At 41.4% G+C, this 23,006-nt stretch overlaps 1 protein-coding gene across 2 annotated transcripts; it reads left to right on the top strand.

Annotated features, from left to right (window-relative positions):
• The first annotated feature begins 5,973 nt into the window (after positions 1-5,973).
• On the top strand, positions 5,974-22,734 carry LOC120047695 (intercellular adhesion molecule 1-like). Of its 2 annotated transcripts, none has more exons than XM_038993249.1 (10): positions 5,974-6,109; positions 8,285-8,330; positions 16,231-16,365; positions 16,584-16,910; positions 20,043-20,093; positions 20,582-20,647; positions 21,088-21,117; positions 21,266-21,340; positions 21,485-21,530; positions 22,179-22,734. In XM_038993249.1, the coding sequence occupies exons 1-10, from the start codon at positions 6,098-6,100 to the stop codon at positions 22,201-22,203; spliced, it is 813 nt and encodes a 270-aa protein (XP_038849177.1). In that variant the 5' UTR covers positions 5,974-6,097; the 3' UTR covers positions 22,204-22,734. The 2 variants fall into 2 exon arrangements, with proteins under 2 accessions (XP_038849177.1, XP_038849175.1); XM_038993247.1 differs by having other exon boundaries at positions 16,231-16,503.
• Positions 22,735-23,006: the final 272 nt, after the last annotated feature.

Raw genomic sequence — 23,006 nt, 5'->3', positions numbered from 1 at the left:
GTAGACAGGGAGACAGTCAGACATCCACTGGCACTTTTGGGCCATATGTGATGCAGGACTCGCAGCGTCGCCCAAGCGGAAACCATCTTCCATGCGCCTGCTTGCCGTGGGCACCTTGCCCTTTTGAACAATCTGCCTGTCTGTGACACATGTCCCTCACAGCGGCAGACGAAGCCTGGGATTATTACAACACATGGTCACTGCCCAAACCACCTCCACATACCTCCCCCTCAACCTCCCCCATTCCCACCCTCTCCCCCCAACCTCCTCCCCCCTCCTCTGAAACAAAGAGACCCTGAGGCCTCCCGATTCACCCCTCCAGCCCTGGGGTGAGCCTCTGAAGGTCGGGGATGAAGGCAGTAATTGAGCATGGTAATGTGTTGTGAAGGTAAAACCACCACACTGTATCTACAGTCTGCCTCACTCCCGCTAATCCTGTTGTCTTTCACATTTCAGTTTCATCTCATCATTCTAGAGAGAGACCATGCAGGCCATTAGTCCTTCTCTGCGACGAGAAAGAGAGAGAGAGGGAGAGAGAGGAAGGGAGGCTGAGAGAGAGGGTAATCGAGTGGAGAGAGAGAGTATGACAGATAGATGTAATTTAAGATCTAGGTAGAAAGTATACCCTCAGATAGCCCTTTAACTTGGTTTTATTGTGCAGATGGGTAGTTAGTTCAAGGTAGTTTAAGTTCAGGATATTTCTACCTGGTCTGTACAGATCGAACTGATATGAACATTTTGACAATGTACCTGGTTACAAATGTACCTGCCTTGGTGGTGTTATTCAGGTGAGGGTTCAGATTAGGAATTGTCATACAAACATTGTTCTGAGAGCATAGCATCTACACAAACACACACAGTGATGTTCCTCCACCCACTTCCCATAATATCTGGGGTGTGTGTGAGTGAGTGTGTGTGTGTGTGTGTGTGTGTGTGTGTGTGTGTGTGTGTGTGTGTGTGTGTGTGTGTGTGTGTGTGTGTGTGTGTGTGTGTGTGTGTGTGTGTGTGTGTGTGTGTGTGTGCATTGAACACACACTCACACACTCACACACTCAAACACATACAATATTTACACACAGACACAACCAGCCAACACCCTACTTCCTCGTTCTCCCTTAAGCTTGATTTTTCATATCAGTCACGAGTGCACAAAACATCATCTTGATTTACTCATTCCAAGGGGGAAAATACTATAAGCCACTGGTTCTATTTTAATGAGGATCATTCCGCCTGCTTTAAGACCTATTCTATTTCTAGAGGAGGTCTCCCAGGAGATCTCAGATATTATTTATTATTACTACCCTGTATTGGGAAAATTCTCACCAAATTGGCCTGAAAACGTAACTGTTGTGAACACAGTTGTGGAAATATTTACAGTTAGGGTCTATTTGAGATCAAGCACATGACTGATAACGATGAAGTCTGTGTTCTTCTACCGTCTATTCTATATGCGTTTCCCCCACATTGCCAGGCATCTGCGGTTGTCTCTACCCAGCTACCCAGATATGAAAGAGATGAATCCCAATGATTCACCAGACGGCTGGTGCTGTCTCTCAATTAGGGGCGACAGATAGCCTAGTGGTTAGAACGTGGGGCCAGTAACCAAAAGGTTGCTGGATTGAATCCCCGAGCTGACAAGGTAAAAATCTGTTGATCTGCCTCTGTACAAGGCAGTTAACCCACTGTTCCTAGGCTGTCATTGTAAATAATAATGTGTTCTTAATTAACTGACTTGCGTAGTTTAAATAAAAGGTGTGTTATTTTCCATCATGGACTGTCAAGACACATTTTTCTCATTACTGAACAATTGTTTAAGTTCCAGTCAAAGTGACAAGCAGGTATTCAAATGAAAGCCTATTCTCTCCTGCTGCCGATGCATCATGGAGGAGTGGAGAGGAACTATAATCTGCTAAATTGAATGTTTGACAGCCTAATACAGGCATGTCAATGTCCATTTCTCTTCTCTCATGCCATGGGTAGTTTGATGTATTATGTGCAGAAGAAGGTCCCAACGGGTCGAGTATGAACGGGAAACAAATGGAGAAATGAATTAGCTTAAAAGTACAATATGTTTTTTCCTCTTTATACACCCTTTTTGTACACAATAGAACAAAATACACCGCAATAAAAGGGAATAGACCTTTGTCAATCCCAGGTGGCTAATAAGGTTGCTGAACCAATGCCGTAACACAAACCATACAATCAGTAAAACCGTACCCTATATGCTGCATCATATTTTCATTTCCTGAACTAAGTACAGTAGAGATGAAATTGAAATTACCCGAGTCCTGCTCTACAGAAAACTGAGAGTACATACAGACATCTGTAGTGCAGTTTCCTGCAGCGGGTTATGTGAGCAAAGAGAATGCAAAGTGAGTTTTAGATTTGGATGAAACTAAAAAAATAGAAGAGTTGTCTTATGAAAGGCAGCTTTGAAATAAAAACAGAATTAATGGTTAATATTTGATGAAGGCTGATTTGAATACATGCTAAAACTAAAAGAGTATGGTGAACCTCTTTAACTATTGATGTTAGCTAATGGCTTTGATGGCATGGCATACACGTTCCTCCCTGTCTGGACCACGTGGTTAATAAAGAACATCAGAATACAATACAACCAGTAATTCTAGCATTGCATTTAGAGTACATGCATTTGCATGTTGGGTAGGCTATAACAGCACAGCACTTTTAAAGCTGTGTAACACGCATTGAGGTGTGTCTATTGCCATTTAATAGCCATAGAGGTAATAGAAAAACAATGTTTAACTAACAGTGTTTTATTGAATGTAAAGTATTATTTCAGTGTCCAATGTTCACCATTGTACAATATGTTGACAGCATTGCATTATTGTAAGCTTGCTGAAGACATCTGTAGAATACAGTAACGTATGTGCCTGTGATTCTCAGCCATGGTCAGTGGACTTCAGGAAACAGCAGAGGGAGCACCCCCCTATCCACATTGATGGGACAGCAGTGGAGAAGGTGGAAAGTTTTAAGTTCCTCGGCGTACACATCACGGACAAACTGAAAAGGTCCACTCACGCAGACAGTGTAGTGCAGAAGGCGCAACAGCGCCTCTTCAACCTCAGGAGGCTGAAGAAATTTGGATTGTCACCTAAACCCTCACAAACTTTTACAGATGCACAATTGAGAGCATCCTGTCGGGCTGCATCACCGCCTGGTACGGCAACTGCACCGCCCACAACCGCAAGGCTCTCCAGAGGGTGGTGCGGTCTGCACAAAGCATCACCAGGTGCAAAATACCTGCCTTCCATGACACCTACAGCACCCGATGTCACAGGAATGCCAAAAAGATCATCAAGGACAACAACCACCTGAGCCATTGCCTGTTCACCCCTGCACCATCCAGAAGGCAGGTACAGGTGCACCAAAGCTGAAAAACAGCTTCTATCTCAAGGCCATCAGACTGTAAACAGTCATCACTAACAAAGAGAGGCTGCTGCCTACATACAGACTTGAAATCATTGGCCACTTTAATAAATGGATCACAAGTCACTTAAATAATGCCCCTTTAATAATGTTTACATATCTTGCATACCTCATTTCATATGTATATACTGTATTTTATACCATCTACTGCATCTTGCCTATGCTGCTCTGTCATTGCTCATCCATGTATTTATATGTATATATTCTTATTCCAATCCTTTACTTAGACTTGTGTATATGTTGTGGAAAATTGTCTCAGAAATATAACACTTACAAGAACTTGTGAATTCAATATAGACTTTAATACAAAGTAGCAAAGCCGAGCCCTTCCATGGAAGGAGACTCAATTCTCATATTACAGAGTCCTGCCTTTATAGGATTCTGTCTTTGCATAACGTATAGAGTCCTCTCCCTCTCTATGAAAATAGCTTCCCTTGACCTTTCTCCATTATTATCTTTTCATCTCAGAGCTTGCTTGTTAACGCCCACATCTGACAGCTGTATAGGTTATAATGGTGGCGGGACCCTTTTCACGTCCTAAAAATAATGCATGCATTGCATGCTTATGTTTCACCTGTTGGTCATCAGTCATTTTGCTACCATCCTCTTTCCTCTATCCTTCTGACCATAGTATGTCCAGCTGTCATAAATGTACGTATGGCCTTGGTTAATGTACTCTTTGGCATGTTACCCTTTCAGAAATAGAGTATGGCCTGGGTGTCATCTTCTCTTAATGTGCATGTCCTTGCTACTTCAGCATGGCAACTACACCTATTTATATTTAATGCTTAGCTCCCACATATATTAGGTAGTTATTGTGGAATTGTTAGATTACATGTTAGATATTGCTACACTGTCGGAACTAGAAGCACAAGCATTTCGCTACACTCGCAATAACATCTGCTAACCATGTGTATGTGACCAATCAAATTTGATTTGGATTGTATTCACCTGTTTGAAGACTACTTGCTGAAATCTAAAAGAGATGAAAAGGTTAAAAAAAATATATTATATCTAGTGGTCTGGTGCAGTGTGGCCAGTGGCATGTCTTGTGAGGAGGAGGAGGAGGAGGAGGATGTACAGCATGTTGAGAAGTAAAGAACGTGACTGGATGGGGACAGTCCAAAAGCCACCCCAACTCCTGCAGCGAAGACTGTGTCCTCTGTTTGAGTGCCTGAATTGGCCCCATTGTCCATTGTGACCGGCCTGGACTGGTGTCTCACTGTTGTGTAATATTGTAGTGGCTGGAGAGGCTGTGCTGACAACTCTCCAAGAGCATCGCCCCACTGGGCTATAACTGATGAAATCAATGCTGTAATTTCAACCCACAAAATAAATGTGATGTTGAATCAACATGGAAAACTAATTGCACTTGAAAAAAATTATCATAAACATAAGAGTATTTAGTCTTTTTTTAAACTAACTTTTAACCTAAGTCAATGACACTGTAATTTGTATTTGTTGATTTCCCTTTGAATACTCGTTAGTTGACAACTCAACCAAAAGTAAATCAAAACTAGACGTTGAGCTGACGTTTGTGCCCAGTGGGGCTATTTTCCTTGTTGTGTTTCTCAGTACAGTACTATGCTTCTTCAATGCACTTTCTTACTGGAAGTTCTGCAGTAATTGAATCTGTGAAGGACAGTTCCCATCCCACTAATCTTTGATGATGCTTAAACGTATGAGTATTGTGAGATTTTTTTAAATTTTTATTGAAACTTTTTGCGTACAATTTTTTGCTGCATTCCCTACGTTTAAAGGTGTACAATACATTGAAAAGGCGACAGCATTGAAAAGTCTCCAGGGTCACATTTGGGGAATGCAGCACAAGACGGGGTATAGTGCAAAAGAGAGTCAAGCAGACACACAGACATGGAGGGAGGATGTCAAAAAGAGAGAGATGCAGACACACAGACATAGAGAGAGGATGTCAAAAAGAGAGAGATGCAGACACACAGACATGGAGGGAGGATGTCAAAAAGAGAGAGATGCAGACACACAGACATAGAGAGAGGATGTCAAAAAGAGAGACAAGCAGACACACAGACATGGAGGGAGGATGTCAAAAAGAGAGAGATGCAGACACACAGACATAGAGAGAGGATGTCAAAAAGAGAGAGATGCAGACACACAGACATAGAGAGAGGATGTCAAAAAGAGAGAGATGCAGACACACAGACATAGAGAGAGGATGTCAAAAAGAGAGAGATGCAGACACACAGACATGGAGGGAGGATGTCAAAAAGAGAGACAAGCAGACAAAGACAAGCAAACACAGAGAGAAATAGAGAGACAGACAGACAGACAAACACCAGCCGCAAACACCAGCCGTCAGGCTATAAAACAGACAGACGAGAACCACTAACACAGAGACAATTGAGGCAGACTGACTGACAGTGAGAGAGACTAGTCTGGAAGACACAACAAAAAAGGAAGTGACGTGACCCACGTGTGAGAGCCAGCAAACAGAGAGAGAAAGAGTGGGTGAGAGAAAAAAAAGTGTAGTGCGCAAGGGATGGAACAAGGAAGTCATGAGCAGAAGGGTGTGGTCGACTGACGGTTCTTAATGGTTCCTGACTGACACACAGAGGAAAGAGACCGTGGATGCTGCTCTGGAACGAGCTCTGGAACTACGCGACATCTCAGGATGGACACCAAGGTGAGCTGAATGGCTTTCTTTGGGGACTCAAAGAGGAGGAAGGGAGGGACATTGGTACTCATGAGAAAGGGAGAGAGTAAGATATGTGAAGTGAGAGACAGAGAGAGGGAGAGAGAAAGAGAGCGTGTGGCAAATGTTCGGGATGGACGGACAAACAGACAGATACACAGAAAGATAGACAATGGGTGAGTGAGTGAGAGCGATAGAGACGGCCAAACAGGGGGTTAGAGGGGTGAGAGAGAGTCGGCTAGGGAGGCTGGGTGAGAGAGAGTCTGGTGGGGAGGCTGGGACAGCCCCAGGCGAACAGGCCCTTGCCTTGACATATGCTTCAGAGGCTTCAGAGTGAAATTAGGACTGGCGTAACCCGCTAATCTGAGCTGTCAAGCCTCATGATGACCACTGACGTTCACCTGTCACCGCCTCCCCTGAGGACATGCTGCCATCAGAATAGGTCAGGGGATCTCAGCTAGGTACTGATACAACACCAAAACACTCATCTGGATTTCAATCCCTCCCTTCTTCCTTGCCTTCATCCTTGCCTTCATCCACCTCACTCTCTGCTCTCCATCCCTCTAGAACAAATAATCATTGGATTCCTGGTTGGTTTACTGATGATGTAATTTTTCTGTATACACACTGCTTTTTCTCAGAACTAAAAGGTTGTCAGGGTGATTGCGATTCTCCTCAGAATGAATGTGTTTACTTGTTTGCCTGTTATTTTATGTCTATGATTACCATATGGTGCAGATGAAGAGTGATTAGGAAAAGCTGTTATGACCCTGTACAGTAGTTGTGTGTCTCAGAGAAAGCTCTGAGAGTAGCACCTGATTGCTGTAAGTGTTGCTGTTATGACAGATCCTCATTCTGCAACTAGATGTTTAGTTGGCGACACTAAGGAGTTCAGAAATGATTTAGTGTGATCGCAGCGACCTCAAACTTCCCCCTCGGCTAAATTAGGGCCATGTGCTGTGTGATATGTGTAACTATACAGAGATCATGGCTTTCAGCTGGAAAAATGGAAACGGGGCTTCAGTATAATTCCATGGATTAGAAAATGTGAGTGCACTCATCCAGTTTGTATATCATATTATATGTTTCGTTTGAGATTGTCAGCCATCTTCATTGTGTGAAAAATGTGCTTGACTGCACCTTGGTGTGGGGGAGGGAAGTGGTAGAAACAACCGCTATGAGTACAATTTCCTGTGTTTCAAAATAAATGTTATAAGGGCACAAGACCCAGATGCAGACACGGGAGGCAGATGGTTTGAGTCTTGATATTTATTAAACAATCCAAAAGGGGTAGGCAAGAGAATGGTCGTGGACAGGCAAAAGGTCAAAACCAGTTCAGAGTCCAGGAGGTACAGAGTGGCAGGCAGGCAGAATGGTCAGGCAGGCAGGTACAGAGTCCAGAAAACAGGCAAGGGTTAAAAAACGGGAGGACTAGCAAAAGAGAATCGAAGCAGGAGTACGGGGAACCCGCTGGTTACTTGAAAAACATACAAGACGAACTGGCACAGAGAGACAGGAAACACAAGGATATATACACCAGGGATAATAAGCAGCACCTGGAGGGGGTGGAGACAATCACAAGACAGGTGATACAGATCAGGGTGTGACACATGCAGTCTCAGTGACTGACATGAAACCAGTAACACGGCAACTTCCTCTTTATACTGATATTAGTCATGGGCCTAGATCCCTTGTTCTACACAGTAGCTCGTAGTGTCTGTCTCGTTGTGTAGAGTACCATTAGAAAACCGTTAGAGAATCATTACAAAACCATTACAGCTACTGTAAAGATAGGAGCTGGTTCTGAAACCTGTTACTCAGCCCTATAATGGGCAGAGAGAACATTCGTGAGTGTGTGTTTACGTGCAGCGGGAGCACACAAACAAGCAGGGTGTTAATGAAGGTTGATAGATGTGTGGTTGTCATGTGTCTGTTGTAATCTATTGTCGGTATAGCAGATGTGCCTGTGTGGCTGCCTCTAAGTGATCTGTATTCATTGCAGTGTCACCTATGCTGCTTAAGGGCCTTTGCTTATCTTGCAGATTTACAGCTGTAGTAGTAGTCAGCTTAATGCTGTATTAATTACAGACCCTGCTGAGACTCTGTACCACAATGAATCTCTCACTCACATCTATCTCTCACTTCTTCACGTGCTCTGTCTTTCAGATTCAGCTGAGCTGGACGGCAGTATGTCTGTTTCTCACACTACCAGGTAAGTCATCAAAAATAACCATTTATTTCTCTCTCACACATACACATGCACCCACGGTCACACACACTTCTCATATATAAACATACTGTATACACACTCTCTTCCTTTCTCATCTCAAACTAAAATGTGTCTAAACCAGGGGTCTTCACCTTTCCTTGCCCAGGGACCCCCATTATATGTTAGCAAAACATGTTTCTTTTCTTCAGATGTTTTGTCTTATCATCCGGTGAATGATAATGAGAAGGACAAGTAATCAACATTTCAAAATGAATAGATTTGGAAGATAGATTTTCATTATTTTGACCTCCACACATTATAATTGGAAAAAGTGTAAACTCTAACATAGCCTATTAGTTAGAAAGGTAACTCCAAGTTAGGGCTGTGACGATTATAGAATTTTGGGTAACAATTAAATGTAATGCAAATGGCCACAGTTGTCATAATTGTCTCAAAAACAAATGGTTTTGACCACCTTGAACTTTTGGAAACCAAGCTTCTCCTCCCAACCGTTCCGCTCGTAAAATGATTACTAACTTCACCCTCTCCATGTAAAAATGAAAAACTGCTATTGGGTGAGCTATATCTACTTGAATATAAAGTTCAATCTCTCCCTTCTCCTAAAATAAATGTATTACAATAATTGTGATGATTATTATACGACAGACGTGCCAGTCCTACTCCACATACATGTTGGTAGCAGCTGTTTAGCTGGTTAAACAAAGGTTAGCAATTTGTTGACAAAAATGTATGGCCAAGTCAAGAAAGTTTGCCAGCAGCTAGCGTCATTCACCGCGACTGGTACTCTCAGGAGTTTTTTCAAAGCCTATGTCAGATACTCCAGTGAGTGTAATGAGCTCCAATGAGATTAATTTGCTCAATATTAGGAGTTGAGAAATAAGGACATCATTAAAAAGTAATAATCCCCTCTTTTCTATAGTAGGTATGTATTTAAAAAATTGTTCAGTCTGTTGTTGCTAGTGATATTCATAAAATCTATACATTTTTGCCATATATTTTTGCAGACAACCTGCAGTACCTCCGCGGACCCCTAGGGGTCTAAACAGTCCCAAGCCACAGTTTTTTTCAGTGACATCTCTCCTCTGAACCACATTGTAAATATCTAAAATGACCTCACAGGGATTCAGCAACAGAACCGATTTCCCTGATAGAAAATAGATTCATTTCTAATCACATTTGCTTGTGGGAAACCAGTGGGCCCATAGTGGGCTTGTAGCGATTCATCACAGAGTGGTGAATTGGAAGGTATTGATGGGGAGTGGAGTGTGTACAAAGGCCTGCTTCTCCCGTCTCTCAGGGCCAGGAAAATCTACCTCTGTGTTGGCCAGAGCAGCCCCTTCATAACAACGCTGCACTGCCCGCTCACAAGACAATTATTATGACAAACTTTGAATACATTCACACCACTCTATCTACCCAGCTAACAATTCTAGGGAGAGATGATGTTACCCTTAATGTTCCTTTAATGTTTGAGTGTCCAGTTTTCCGTTAGTTAGGGTAACATTCTATCTTTGTGGGCAAAACCTTCTGAGAACCTTTTCAGCATGTTTTGGCATTACAGAAAGGAGAACGTTCCCTTAATGTCAAACAGAACATACCCAGAATATTACACATCACGCCTTGTTACCGAGCCAATGATAGCTCCTTGTCTGTTCGCAAGTGATACTCACACACAGTGCTTTGATTTTTTTTTTTTTACTTAAATATTTGACACGTTGACATACACTATATATACAAAAGTATGTAGATCCCCTTCAAATTAGCGTATTCGGTTATTTCAGCCAAACCCGTTGCTGACAAGTGTATAAAATCGAGCACACAGCCATGCACTCTCCATAGACAAACAATGGCAGTTGAATGGCCTTACTGAAGAGCTCTCTGACTTTCAACGTGGCACCGTCATAGGATGCCACCTTTCCAACAAGTCAGTTCGTCAAATTTCTGCCCTGCTAGAACTGCCACAGTCAACTGTAAGTGCTGTTATTGTGAAGTGGAAACATATATGAGCAACAACGGCTCAGTCGCGAAGTGGTAGGCCACACAAGCTCACAGAACGGGACCACCAAGTGCTGATGCACGTAGCGTGTAAAAATCCCCTGTCCTCTGTTGCAACACTCACTACAGAGTTCCTAACTGCCTCTGGAAGCAACATCAGCACAATAACTGTTCATCTGGAGCTTCATGAAATGGGTTTCCATGGCGGAGCAGCCGCACACAAGCCTAAGATCACCATGCGCAATGCCAAGCTTCGGCTGGAGTGGTGTGAAGCTCGCCAAAATCTGGAGAAGTGGAAACACTTTCTCTGGAGTGATGAATCCCGCTTCATCATCTGACTGTCCGACAGACTAATCTGGGTTTGGCGGATGCCAGGAGAACGCTACCTGCCCCAATGCATAGTGCCAACTGTAAAGTTTGGTGGAGGAGAAATAATGGTCTGGGGCTGTTCTTCATGGTTCGGGCTAGGCCCCTTAGTTCCAGTGAAGGGAAATCCTAACGCTACAGCATACAATGACATTATAGATGATTCTGTGCTTGCAACTTTGTGGCAACAGTTTGGGAAAGGCCCTTTCCTGTTTAAGCATGACAATGCCCTCATATATAAAGCGAGGTCCAAACAGAAATGGTTTGTCGAGATCGGTGTGGAAGAACTTGACTGGCCCGCACAGAGCCCTGACCTCAACCCCATCGAACACCTTTGGGATGAATTGGAACGCTGACTCAAGCCAGGCCTAATCACCCAACATCAGTGCCTAATGCTCTGGCTGAATGGAAGCCAGTCCCCTCAACAATATTCCAACATCTAGTGGAATGCTTACCCAGAAGAATGAAGAACCAACTCTATTTTAATGCCCATAATTTTGGAATTAGATATTTGACTTTTGGTCTTCTAGTGTATTTGAGTGAGTCAACTAACAAAATCAATGATTACTACAAGTTTAGATAGCTGGCCGCTAGACTTAACAAAATATATATGCTGACATGGGCTCATTTAGTGACTGTCGGTGACTGACATAACAAGAGAAACTGCTTACACACAACCAAAATTGCACCTTGTGTATACTACTAGTTTTAATTCTCAATAGTAAGTTGAGACCCCAACTGAGTTCCTATGATTTACTTTTGGTATAGTATAGTTAGGCCCTGCCCAGAAGAAACCCTGACCCCTCCTCCTTTGGCACTCATGTAGATGAAACAGCTCAATAGGTGTACGCAATAGGTTGAGTGCACTTTGGAGTAAATCTCAGCTCTGTTAAAAGTACAAAAAATATATCATTGATCATAGTAATTCAGGAGTATCATTAAAACAGCTTAACATGCCCCAACAACATTAGACAACTATAGAAAAAGCTCTTAAAATACTGAAATAAGTCAATCAAATCACTGAGATCACAGTACCGTAAACCAAGAGGTTGTGAATTCAAATACCAAGTGAAGACATGTTGAATAATTATTGTGTAAATGCACATTCACAATGTAATCATCTATTTAAAGTGTGTAAAACGTGTAAGTTAAAAGCACTATGTTAAATGTACTGTGTGTGTGAGTATCCCTAACGTTCACAACAGACAGAGCTATCAGTGGTTCCCCATTCAGGCCCTTGATTGACTCTGCAACATTAACAGGGCGTGATGTGTAATTCAACTTTTTGGGGGGGGAAACATTTATTTGGGACCATCAGGTGACATCCTGACAACTGATACACAGAAATGTTCCAGCAACGTTTCCATCAAAAGTGTCTAGAACAATGTCTTATGTTCTGAGAACATGGCAACCATGTTTGGTGGGACGTTGATGGAAACGTTGATGGAATGTTCTTACAACCTTACCATGAAATGTGTCTAGAACATTGATATCTTTAATTCTGAGAACATGGTAACCCCATTCTGGGTAAGTTATATTTGACATTAAGGGAATGGTTTCTTGGAAACATTCCTTGCACATCACCAGAACAGTCCTATGAAAACATTACTTAATGGCCTAATGACACTCTTAAGAGAAAGTTCTCTAAAGTTGTGGGAACGTTTTTTGTTAGCTGAGTAACTCCCTCCCTTTGTCCCTCCCACTGGCTGTGTGTGGACACATTCTCAACCCTGGCTGCTGCTAGGAATACATTACTCAATTGTTGTGGAGAATAATTACAGCAGTAGCCATGTTTTGTGCTTCTGTCTGTCTTGTAATGTATTGTTTAGGTTTTACCCAACTGCTTTGTTTCTGTCATGTTTTCTGAATCTAAGATAACTGAAGAAATCTGTAATAAATTTGAAGTTTTTGCCAAGGATGCTTTAGTTCGCAATTTTACATCTAACTAAGGTGTTTCTCACTGTCTATTATATTGAACAGAGCGCAATCACCGCAGCTGTTCACACTCTGTTAGTGGGCAAATATACATCATCAACTCAAAACCCAACTTTCATTTACCCGTTGTAACGCACGGATGTTCCAAACTCTGTCGCAGACGAGACTGACTTTATTACCAGAATGATCCTATTTACACTTTGTAGTCTATTTGACACTAGAATAACTGTTTCTGACTCATATCGATACCACAAAGGCCATTTTCAAAGGGATTTTTAAAGGCAGTGACTCTTTAAAAACTCCCATTCTGAAGCTGTGACTTCCAACATTCTATTCACTGTAAACAATGTGACTTTTGACACAAATCAGCTACTTTGACCACTTCCTCAACAAGCTAGACAACACAAAATCTTAATCTACTTCTCTCCTATTTAGATCTGATATAGAACAGAAATATATTCTACCAATCAAACGATATAGCTGTTTGTTATCAAATCAACTTACTTTTCCTCTCAATTTTTACAAACAACTGAAATTTTTACCACTTTCCCAACAAATAAGACACAAACGTAGATGGTATGACATATTAGTCTACTTTTCTGCAATTCAAATCTGATATCAGAACATAAATATCTTCTACCAATCAAACAATGAAGCTGTTTTAGTAAGAGCATCAAGTACTTTTCCTCTCAACCTTTTGAAAATACTGCCATTTTGACCACTTTCCCAAGTTAGACAAGAACGTAAAGTGTATGAAATCTTAGTCTACTTCTCTGCTATACAAATGTGAAATCAGAATAGAATATATTCTAACAGTCAAACGATACAGCTGTTTTAGTAACAACATTGACAATTTTCTCCCAACTTTTCAGAACTACATTTTTGCCCACTTTCCCAACAACTTGGACAAAAACGTAGAGCGTATGAAATCTTCTAGTTCTCTGCTTTTCAAATCTGAAATCAGAACATAAATATATTTTACCAATTAAATTATAGCACTGTGGGAGCAAATAAGACTGATTATGCCATACAGCTCAACCCAACCCACTAAACTAACCCATTATAAGAAACCCCACTGACACAAACCAAACTACAATAGCGACCCCATGTACTGTAGCACCTATGTGAACTGAGCCACAATAACAATTAGCAACAGTAGTGGAATCGTCAGTCCGCCTTCAAAATAAAAGTCCTGCATTGAAACTGATGCAAACGGATACAAATAGTGGAATCATGCCATATCTGGACTAGATAAGGCAAAAAAAAAGGTTGGAATGTTTTAAATTTAACAAAATACACTAATTTGTTAATTTGACAAGTGAGCTTATTGTGTGTATTGAACATTCATATTGCACTGTACTGTCTAACCTAGGGATTGTGCACTCATGATATAGGGTATCAGCCTACTTGGTGACACCCACAGAAGACAATTCTGAACAGTTTACACAAATATTAGAGTCTTGGGTTTCCTGTCCTTTTCCTCTGGTAAGTAATTCAGTTAATAAAAAAAAGAGTAGGTTATGTGTTTATATTCTAATAGTCAACATTACAGTGCCTTCTGAAAGTATTCACACACCTTGACTTTTTCCACATTTTGTTACATTACAGCCTTACTTTAAAATGTATTAAATAAATAAAAATCCTCAGCAATCTACACACAGTACCACATAAGGACAAAGCAAAAACAGGTTTTTAGAAATGTTTGCAAATGTGTAAAATAAAAATGGAAATGCCTTATTTACATAAGTATTCAGACACTTTGCTATGAGATTTTAAATTGAGCTCAGGTGCATCCTGTTTCCATTGATCATCCTTGAGATGTTTCTACAACTTGGAGTCCATCCGTGGTACATTCAATTGATTGGACATGATTTGGAAAGGCACACACCTGTCTATGTAAGTTCCCACAGTTGACAGTGCATGTCAGAGCAAAAACCAAGCCATGAGGTCGGAGGAATTGTACATAGAGCTCCGAGACAGGTTTGTGTCGAGGCACAGATCTGGGGAAGGGTACCAAAAACATTTCTGCAGCATTGAAGGTACCTAAGAACACAGTGGCCTCCATCATTCTTAAATGGAAGAAGTTTGGAACCACCAAGACTCTTCCTAGAGCTGGCCGCCTGGCCAAACTGAGTAATAGGGGGAGAAGGGCCTTGGTCAGGGAGGTGACCAAGAACCCGATGGTCACTCTGACAGAGCTCCACTGTGGAGATGGTAAAACCTTCCAGAAGGACAACCATCTCTGCAGCACTACACCAATCAGGCCTTTATGGTAGAGTGGCCAGACGAAAGCCACTCCTCAGTAAAAGGCACATGACAGCCTGCTTGGAGTTTGCCAAAAGGCACCTAAAGACTCTCAGACCATGAGAAACAAGATTCTCCTTGTTTGATGAAACCATGTTAGAACTCTTTGGCCTGAATGCCAAGCATCACATCTGGAGGAAACCTGGCACCATCCCTATGGTGAAGCATGGTGGTGGCAGCATCATGCTGTGGGGATGTTTTTCATTAGCTGGGACTGGGAGACTAGTCAGGATCGAGGCAAAGATGAACGGAGCAAAGTACAGAGAGATCCTTCATGAAAACCTACTCCAGAATGCTCAGGACCTCAGACTGTGGCGGAGGTTCACCTTCCAACAGGACAACGACCCTTAGCACACAGCCAAGACAACACAGGAGTGGCTTTGGGACAAGTCTCTGAATGTCTTTTGAGTGGCCCAGCCAGAGCCCGGTCTTGAACCCGATTGAACATATCTGGAGAGACCTGAAAATTGCTATGCAGCAATGCTCCTTATCCAGCCTGACAGAGCTTGAGAGGATCTGTAGAGAAGAATGAGTGAAAATCCCCAAATACATGTGTGCCAAGCTTGTAGTGTCATAACCAAGAAGACTCAATGCTGTAATCGCGGCTAAATGCTTCAACAAAGTACTGAGTAAAGGGTCTGAATAATTATGTAAATGTGATATTTCAGTTTTATATTTTCATAAATGAGCAAACATTCTAAAAAACTGTTTACTTTGTCATTATGGGGTATTGTGTGTGGATTGACGAGGGAAAAAAACAATTTAATCAATTTTAGAATAAGGCTGTAACGTAACAAAATGTGGAAAAAGTCAAGGTGTCTGAATACGTCCCGAATGCACTGTATACTGTAGAGAATCATTTTACCATCTAAACCGATGTGAAATATATTTTCCACAGCCACAAATCTTGTATTGTCAGTTGTTTGAAGCTGGTGTACAAAACTGAAAGTAAAAGATGCAAAAACTAAACTTGAAAACCGGAACCATAGAAATAGCGCACACAGAACTGATATACCACTTAGACCTGCTTTCAATGAAGAATGACAGACCTACAGTATAACTCACTATCCATGTGAATTTGGTCAGGTCGCTCAAAGTTGCATTTTGCTGCTTTAACGTTACTGATTAGAAACTGCCTTCTGAAAAATGCAATTCATGTAACCTATTTTTAATTTGTTCTGTATTCTAGGCCTATACTTGGGATATAGTTTTTGTTTGAAGCTAAGTCTGCTTGAGAAAGTAAATGATATGATTATGGTCTCTGTCATGCTCTGAACTGTAGGTGCGCCTACACATGCCTCCTGTCCTGTTGAGCTCAACCCTCCCAGAGTAGTGGTGAGATATGGGGACTCCATCTCAGTCAACTGCACATCATCCACAGACCCCGAGGGGATGGGGTGGGAGGCCACGTTCGGAGGTACAGGTTTGAATGAAAATGTCAACTTTGTCACCTGGACTGTGAGAAGCCTCATGGACTGGACAATAGAACCTAAATGCTACGTCAATCCACAAAATGGAAGTCAGTGTAATGAGATTCTCCCTGTCATTCTCTACAGTAAGTTATTTTTCTTATATTTGTGAGTTTTGTCAGCAAAATCCATTATATTTCACTATATGTAACTATTTTGTCTCTAGAGACTCCAGACAGCGTGTCTATCTCTCCTCTGAGCCACTCTGGTCCAATGATGGAGGGGAAGAAGTACCAGCTGCAGTGTGACATCCAGAACATCGCTCCTCTACAGAACCTGGTTGTGAGGTGGTACAAAGGGAATGAAACTATAGAGACTCAAAGGTTTAATGACTCCACAAAGAAACCAGTGAATATGTCCTCCACCCTCACCATCACCCACAGAAGATATGAGGGTGAAGTGGAGTACAAATGTGAGGCAGAGCTGGACCTGGGACCAGAGGGACCAAAACCTTCTGCCTTGTCATCAAAACCTCTTAATGTTACTGTTTACTGTAAGTATTTTTGTTTCCTTTTGGGGGTTGGTGGACTTGAAGGGACTATTTAACGGGCTGCGGGGCTATTCCATTCCACATACTATCTTCTACCAATCAGATTATAGCACTGGGGGAGCACATAAAACTGATTATGCCACACAGCTCACCCCAACCCACTAAATTAACCCACTATAACAACTCCCACACTCACTAACCAAACTACAATAGTTACCCCACTTACTATAGCTAACCCATGGCCTACCTACCTAAAACATTCAGAATTAAAAATCCAATGTACTGCTTCTAGTACTTCTGGGTTACTTACTACGTCCTAGTCCCCCACTAAAGGCTATTATCAACTATTTATAAAACAGTCACTGCCTCTACTATACCAGCCTCAATTTGTCAACACTAACAAACTTCTAAACTTCTTCCACTAAATGCAAAATAATAGCCTAAAACTTTTTTCTATTTCTTTGACTAAAAGTGTAGTAGTCTGACTGTAGTTATTTATGCTGAAATATGTACAGTCGTGGCCAAAGGTTTTGAGAATGACACAAATATTAATTTTCACGTCTGCTGCCTCAGTTTGAATGATGGCAATTTGCATATACTCCAGAATGTTATGAAGAGTGATCAGATTAATTACAAAGTCCCTCTTTGCCATGCAAATGATCTGAATCCCCCAAAAACACTTCCAATGCATATCAGCCCTGCCACAAAAGGACCAGCTGACATCATGTCAGTGATTCTCTCATTAACACAGGTGTGAGTGTTGACGAGGACAAGGCTGGAGATCACTCTGTCATGCTGATTGAGTTCGAATAACAGACTGGAAGCTTCAAAAGGAGGGTGGTGCTTGGAATCATTGTTCTTCCTCTGTCAACCATGGTTACCTCCAAGGAAACACGTGGCGTCATCATTGCTTTGAACAAAAAGGGCTTCACAGGCAAGGATATTTCTGCCAGTAAGATTGCACCTAAATCAACCATTTATCGGATCATCAAGAACTTCAAGGAGAGCGGTTCAATTGTTGTGAAGAAGGCTTCAGGGCGCCCAAGAAAGTCCAGCAAGCACCAGGACCGTCTCCTAAAGTTGATTCAGCTGCGGGATCGAGGCACCACCAGTACAGAGCTTGATCAGGAATGGCAGCAGGCAGGTGTGAGTGCATCTGCACGCACAGTAAGGCAAAGACTTTTGGAGGATGGCCTGGTGTCAAGAAGGGCAGCAAAGAAGCCACTTCTCTTCAGGAAAAACATCAGGGACAGACTGATATTCTGCAAAAGGTACAGGGATTGGACTGCTGAGGACTGGGGTAAAGTCATTTTCTCTGATGAATCCCCTTTCCGATTGTTTGGGGCATCCGGAAAAAAGCTTGTCCGGAGAAGACAAGGTGAGCGCTACCATCAGTCCTGTGTCATGCCAACAGTAAAGCATCCTGAGACCATTCATGTGTGGGGTTGCTTCTCAGCCAAGGGAGTGGGCTCACTCACAATTTTGCCTAAGAACACAGCCATGAATAAGGAGTGGTACCAACACATCCCCCGAGAGCAACTTCTCCCAACCATCCAGGGACAGTTTGGTGACGAACAATGCCTTTTCCAGCATGACGGAGCACCTTGCCATAAGGCAAAAGTGATAACTAAGTGGCTCAGGGAACAAAACATTGATATTTTGGGTCCATGGCCAGGAAACTCCCCAGACCTTGATCTCATTGAGAACTTGTGGTCAATCCTCAAGAGGCGGGTGGACAAACAAAAACCCACAAATTCTGACAAAGTCCAAGCATTTATTATGCAAGAATGGGCTGCCATCAGTCAGGATGTGACCCAGAAGTTAATTGACAGCATGCCAGGGCGGATTGCAGAGGTCTTGAAAAAGAAGGGTCAACACTGCAAATATTGACTCTTTGCATCAACTTCATGTAATTGTCAATAAAAGCTTTTGACACTTATGAAATGCTTGTAATTATACTTCAGTATTCCATAGTAACATCTGACAAAAATATCTAAAGACACTGAAGCAGCAAATTTTGTGGAAATTAATATTTGTCATTCTCAAAACTTTTGGCCACGACTGTACTTTTGACTATATTTCAGCTATTCACTTAAGTAAAACCTTTAAATGCCACAATGCCACAAAGGATGTACCACTTATTTCTGACTTGTTATAGTTATCTGGAACACCACTCCTCTTACACTGTTTAAGATAGAAATGCCATTCCATCTGGATTAAGATTCTTTCATAACTTTTTGATAACATTTATACTTTTTAAACTATTAAACTTTCTGTTCTCCTAAAACAACTTCATCCACTGTAAAGAGATTTCTTCAACATTCTAAAGCTCCCATTGTTGAAAACTCCCATGTCTTCCAACATTCTATTCACTGTAAACAATGTACCTTTTTGACACAAGTCAGCTACTATCCCAACAACTTATACAAAACCTTAGAGGCTATGAAATCTTAGTCTAATTTCTCTGCTATATAAATCTGAAATCATAACTTCTACCAATCAAAATTGCTCCATCAGAGGCAATGCAGAACTCGCTATGTTAACACATAAACATCTAACTCTCACCATTCCACCCAGTTGCTGAAGTTACCTGACGAGAGCTAACTAGTCAGCCCAGACAGAAGCACAAAACAAACAATAATATATTTAAAAAGTTGTCATTACTTTTTTGTCAATTTCAATCAGGCACTGAGGTTATCTACCTAAGAAACACAGATATCCAATTGACCAGTGAGAATTCTCAAAATGTGAGCTTTTTCATGCTGTGATATCACAGTCAATCACAAGTGTAAAACTTGGCTCACAATAACTATTGAATGTGAGCTGTGTCACGCTGTGGGCATTTTTACATGACACAATACACTCCAGTAATACGGTTGATATAGTAGTCTATCAAAGTAACCAGACCTGATATTTTGATATATTTAACTTTGACTATATTTCACTGCTTCACTTAATTAAAACTGTTTAAACTTCAACTACCACACAAATCATTTTAAAGAGCTGAAGCAAGTCACACAATATTATTTCATATAAAATTACATTTCTAGTTTAAATTGTGTGTTTACAACATTTCTGCCACAGACCAAGGCCACACATTTAACTCAATGTCATCCTCTCTGCTTTTCTCCTCAGCTCACACAAACACGTTAACAACACCCACGGCTAAGTCCTTAACCACCGCAGGTAAATAACAAACCTCTTATTCCCTCCTTGACATATTGGAATTACCTGTTCCCTGAAAAATAAACACCCATATTGGTAATCCCTGAAAAACACTGCAACAGAGCTATAGTGAATGGATGCTTTGCTATGAAGAATCTCCCATAACCAGTTCTGTCTTTCACGTCAAGGGTGCATGCAATTTAAAATCGAATTAGCTCTGTAATTAGCAAATGTTACATTCCCCTTTCTCGTTAAGATAGACAGGCAGTGGATTTTACAGCACCTGACAAGGACTCCACTGATACGCTTTAAAAAGTGTAATTAGACTGACCCGATTTCCTGAGAGTCGTGCCATTGAAATATGCTGAAATTCTATAAAAAGTGAGAGTTACATAAAAGGAATGCACCTGGAATTTAATGAGATGTAATTATGTACAGGTCCATATGACAGAGATAAGGACTCTTTAATTTTTTTAAATCTCTCGCTCTCTCTCTCTCTTTGTCCATAGTGACACCATCTCCAACCACCTCTGAAAATACCATCAAGAGAACCATCGCTCTTCTTGTTGCCTGGGGTAACAAAGGCCTAACATTTCCTTAAATCTGGAGTTTTTTGTCTTGTTTTGTTATTGTTATCTCACAGCAAATTTGACAGTATCACAATTCCCTGTCTCCCAAACAAAACCCTTAGAGGAGTTGTGAAACAGAAACAGAGCACCTCAGCTCGCTGTCTCTAACTTGTCCTCAGATTAATGCTTGATTGTGGCTGATGTAAGAGATAAGAAGTCTCTGAGTGTGTCCCTCTGCGCTGTGCAGGCTTATGTAAGGGTTGAGATGTGACGTCAATAACATCAATTGGACCAGACCGCTCTGTTGTCATCTCATTGTGTTGTTCCCATGTGACCCACCTCTCTCTTTGTTGCAGGAATATAGGCTACACCTATTATGCTCTAAAAACACACAATGCAAGTAGTGTCTTTCAACTAAGTGATATTGTATTTTTCTTTGATCACAGATGCAAAGTGGGATGAACCATTCAATTATGGTAAGAGGATCTGACTTTTTCCAAAGTGCACAAATATAATGATCAACCAAGCAGCTAAAATCCACTTATCAATACCACAATGCCTCCAAACATGGTTTACAATCACATGGTAATAGACTCATCTATGTGTCACTGTGTCTATGCTCAGACTACTACTTCCTCCGTGTTGTTGGTCTGTCTATGGCTGCAGCGCTCTTCATCCTGGGTATTATGGTCATTAGCTGTGAGTAGAAAACATTTACCCTCCGTGTCTCTTTTCTTTGTCGTATTTACGCTGTTAATACTGTACTGTTATCATAAAAACAGCTCTCTCTATCCCTCTTATTGTCTTTCACTCTTTCTTTCTCTCTCGTTCTCTATCACACAGGTGGTAAAGTATGCCGGATGCCTAGGTGTCATGTGGGCACAGGGAAGTGAGTAGTCCTCTATAGCCACTTATATCAATGTGACACACACTCACGCACACATACAGTATACACCCAACCACACATGTCACCTTCAGCTTCACATACTACAACTGACAACTGTGGTTATGCTTTTGTGGCTGTGACCTCATTATGGAACACAGGTCCAATCATGCAACAGTATTTGTAATGGAAGTGTTCCAGTGAAGTGACTGACTATAAAGGGACAAGGTAAAAAGCCAAGTGGACCAGCAGGGTTGCAATGGTTAGGGATATCATTCTGTGTTGGTATTGAATGCTACTGTATTCTATCTATACCATGAGTGAGTATCTGTGTGCCTAAATGAGTTTATGTAGATACAGTACTGTGAACATGGATAAATCACTGTCTAAAGTCAGTTTTGACATCAGTCATAATCACTGAATGGACTGCTGACTTAGATCCTATTGTTTACAAATGGCTTAAAGCATTGTTTGGCTGTATTCGATTGGTTCGTCAGCCATGTACAGTTATGTAAGTCTTTGTTTTCGTTGTTTGATGAATTGATGTTAGAATAATCAATGTTTGATTAATTTAAATTTGATTATCTGACCTTAGATGAATTGACCCTGGATAATCGGACATTTCATTAATTGACGTCATGTGTTTTTTCCCAGGTCGTACCAAGTGGCCAGAGAGTAGTGAGGGGACAAACGTGTTACTGAGGGGCCTCAAGACACCAAAAGAGTTCATCAGAGGGACATGGAGAAACAACACTGATACAACAGACCTTATCGACCATGTGCGTATGTGTGTGTGAAAACGTTGTTGGACAAAACTCTGTCTCTCATTTCAGAGATAAGAACGTGAGATGTGTTTTATGTGCCTTTCCCACAGACTACAAGTGAGACTCACTCAACATTATGAAATTACCCCTCCCTCACTCTTCTAAAGACTTACCTGTGGTTTTGAATGCAAGTTTTATTAAACTTTGGCAATCATGTTTCTATGTATATTTTCAAATGCTTACAAAATGTTACAGAATACATACTGTTACGTAGCTCAGAGGCGCCCCCAAGAGCACTGGAAGAGGTACTGATCCTTTTCTCTCTGATATCCCAGAGATGGAAATTTCATGCCTAGCTTTTCACAGATTTTCATGTAGATTTTATCTGTAGATTTGTCACCAACGTGGATGACATTTTCTCTAATAAATCACATACATGTCCTGTTCATGGTCTCATTTTCACAGATATTATCGAGGTCCATCATGCCTCTGACAGCCTCATCTAACCGAACAGTCCCTCTGGTTCCGGGTAGGGAATTGCCAATACTACATGCCAAAGGCACAATGCAGACATAGGTGTCTGAGAAGCTTCCCTGTTCTAACTTTAAATGGAAATTCGACTCAAACTATATTTGGGTATTTTTTTCATTAATGGACTGTTAATACAGATCCAAAATGTCAAGTTTTCAAGATATTGGACTTTCAAGAAGCAAAGTGT

This window comes from Salvelinus namaycush, chromosome 5, assembly GCF_016432855.1.
Source record: "Salvelinus namaycush isolate Seneca chromosome 5, SaNama_1.0, whole genome shotgun sequence".
Classification (NCBI taxonomy): domain Eukaryota; kingdom Metazoa; phylum Chordata; class Actinopteri; order Salmoniformes; family Salmonidae; genus Salvelinus; species Salvelinus namaycush.
This window is presented reverse-complemented; position numbering and strand designations above follow the sequence as displayed.

Excerpts from the sequence above, each read along its gene's own strand:
- LOC120047695 (XM_038993247.1), top strand. Across the intron at positions 21,118-21,265 it reads GGATGAACCATTCAATTATG|ACTACTACTTCCTCCGTGTT; the intron begins GTAAGAGGATCT and ends GTCTATGCTCAG. Across the intron at positions 21,341-21,484 it reads GGGTATTATGGTCATTAGCT|GTGGTAAAGTATGCCGGATG; the intron begins GTGAGTAGAAAA and ends TCTATCACACAG.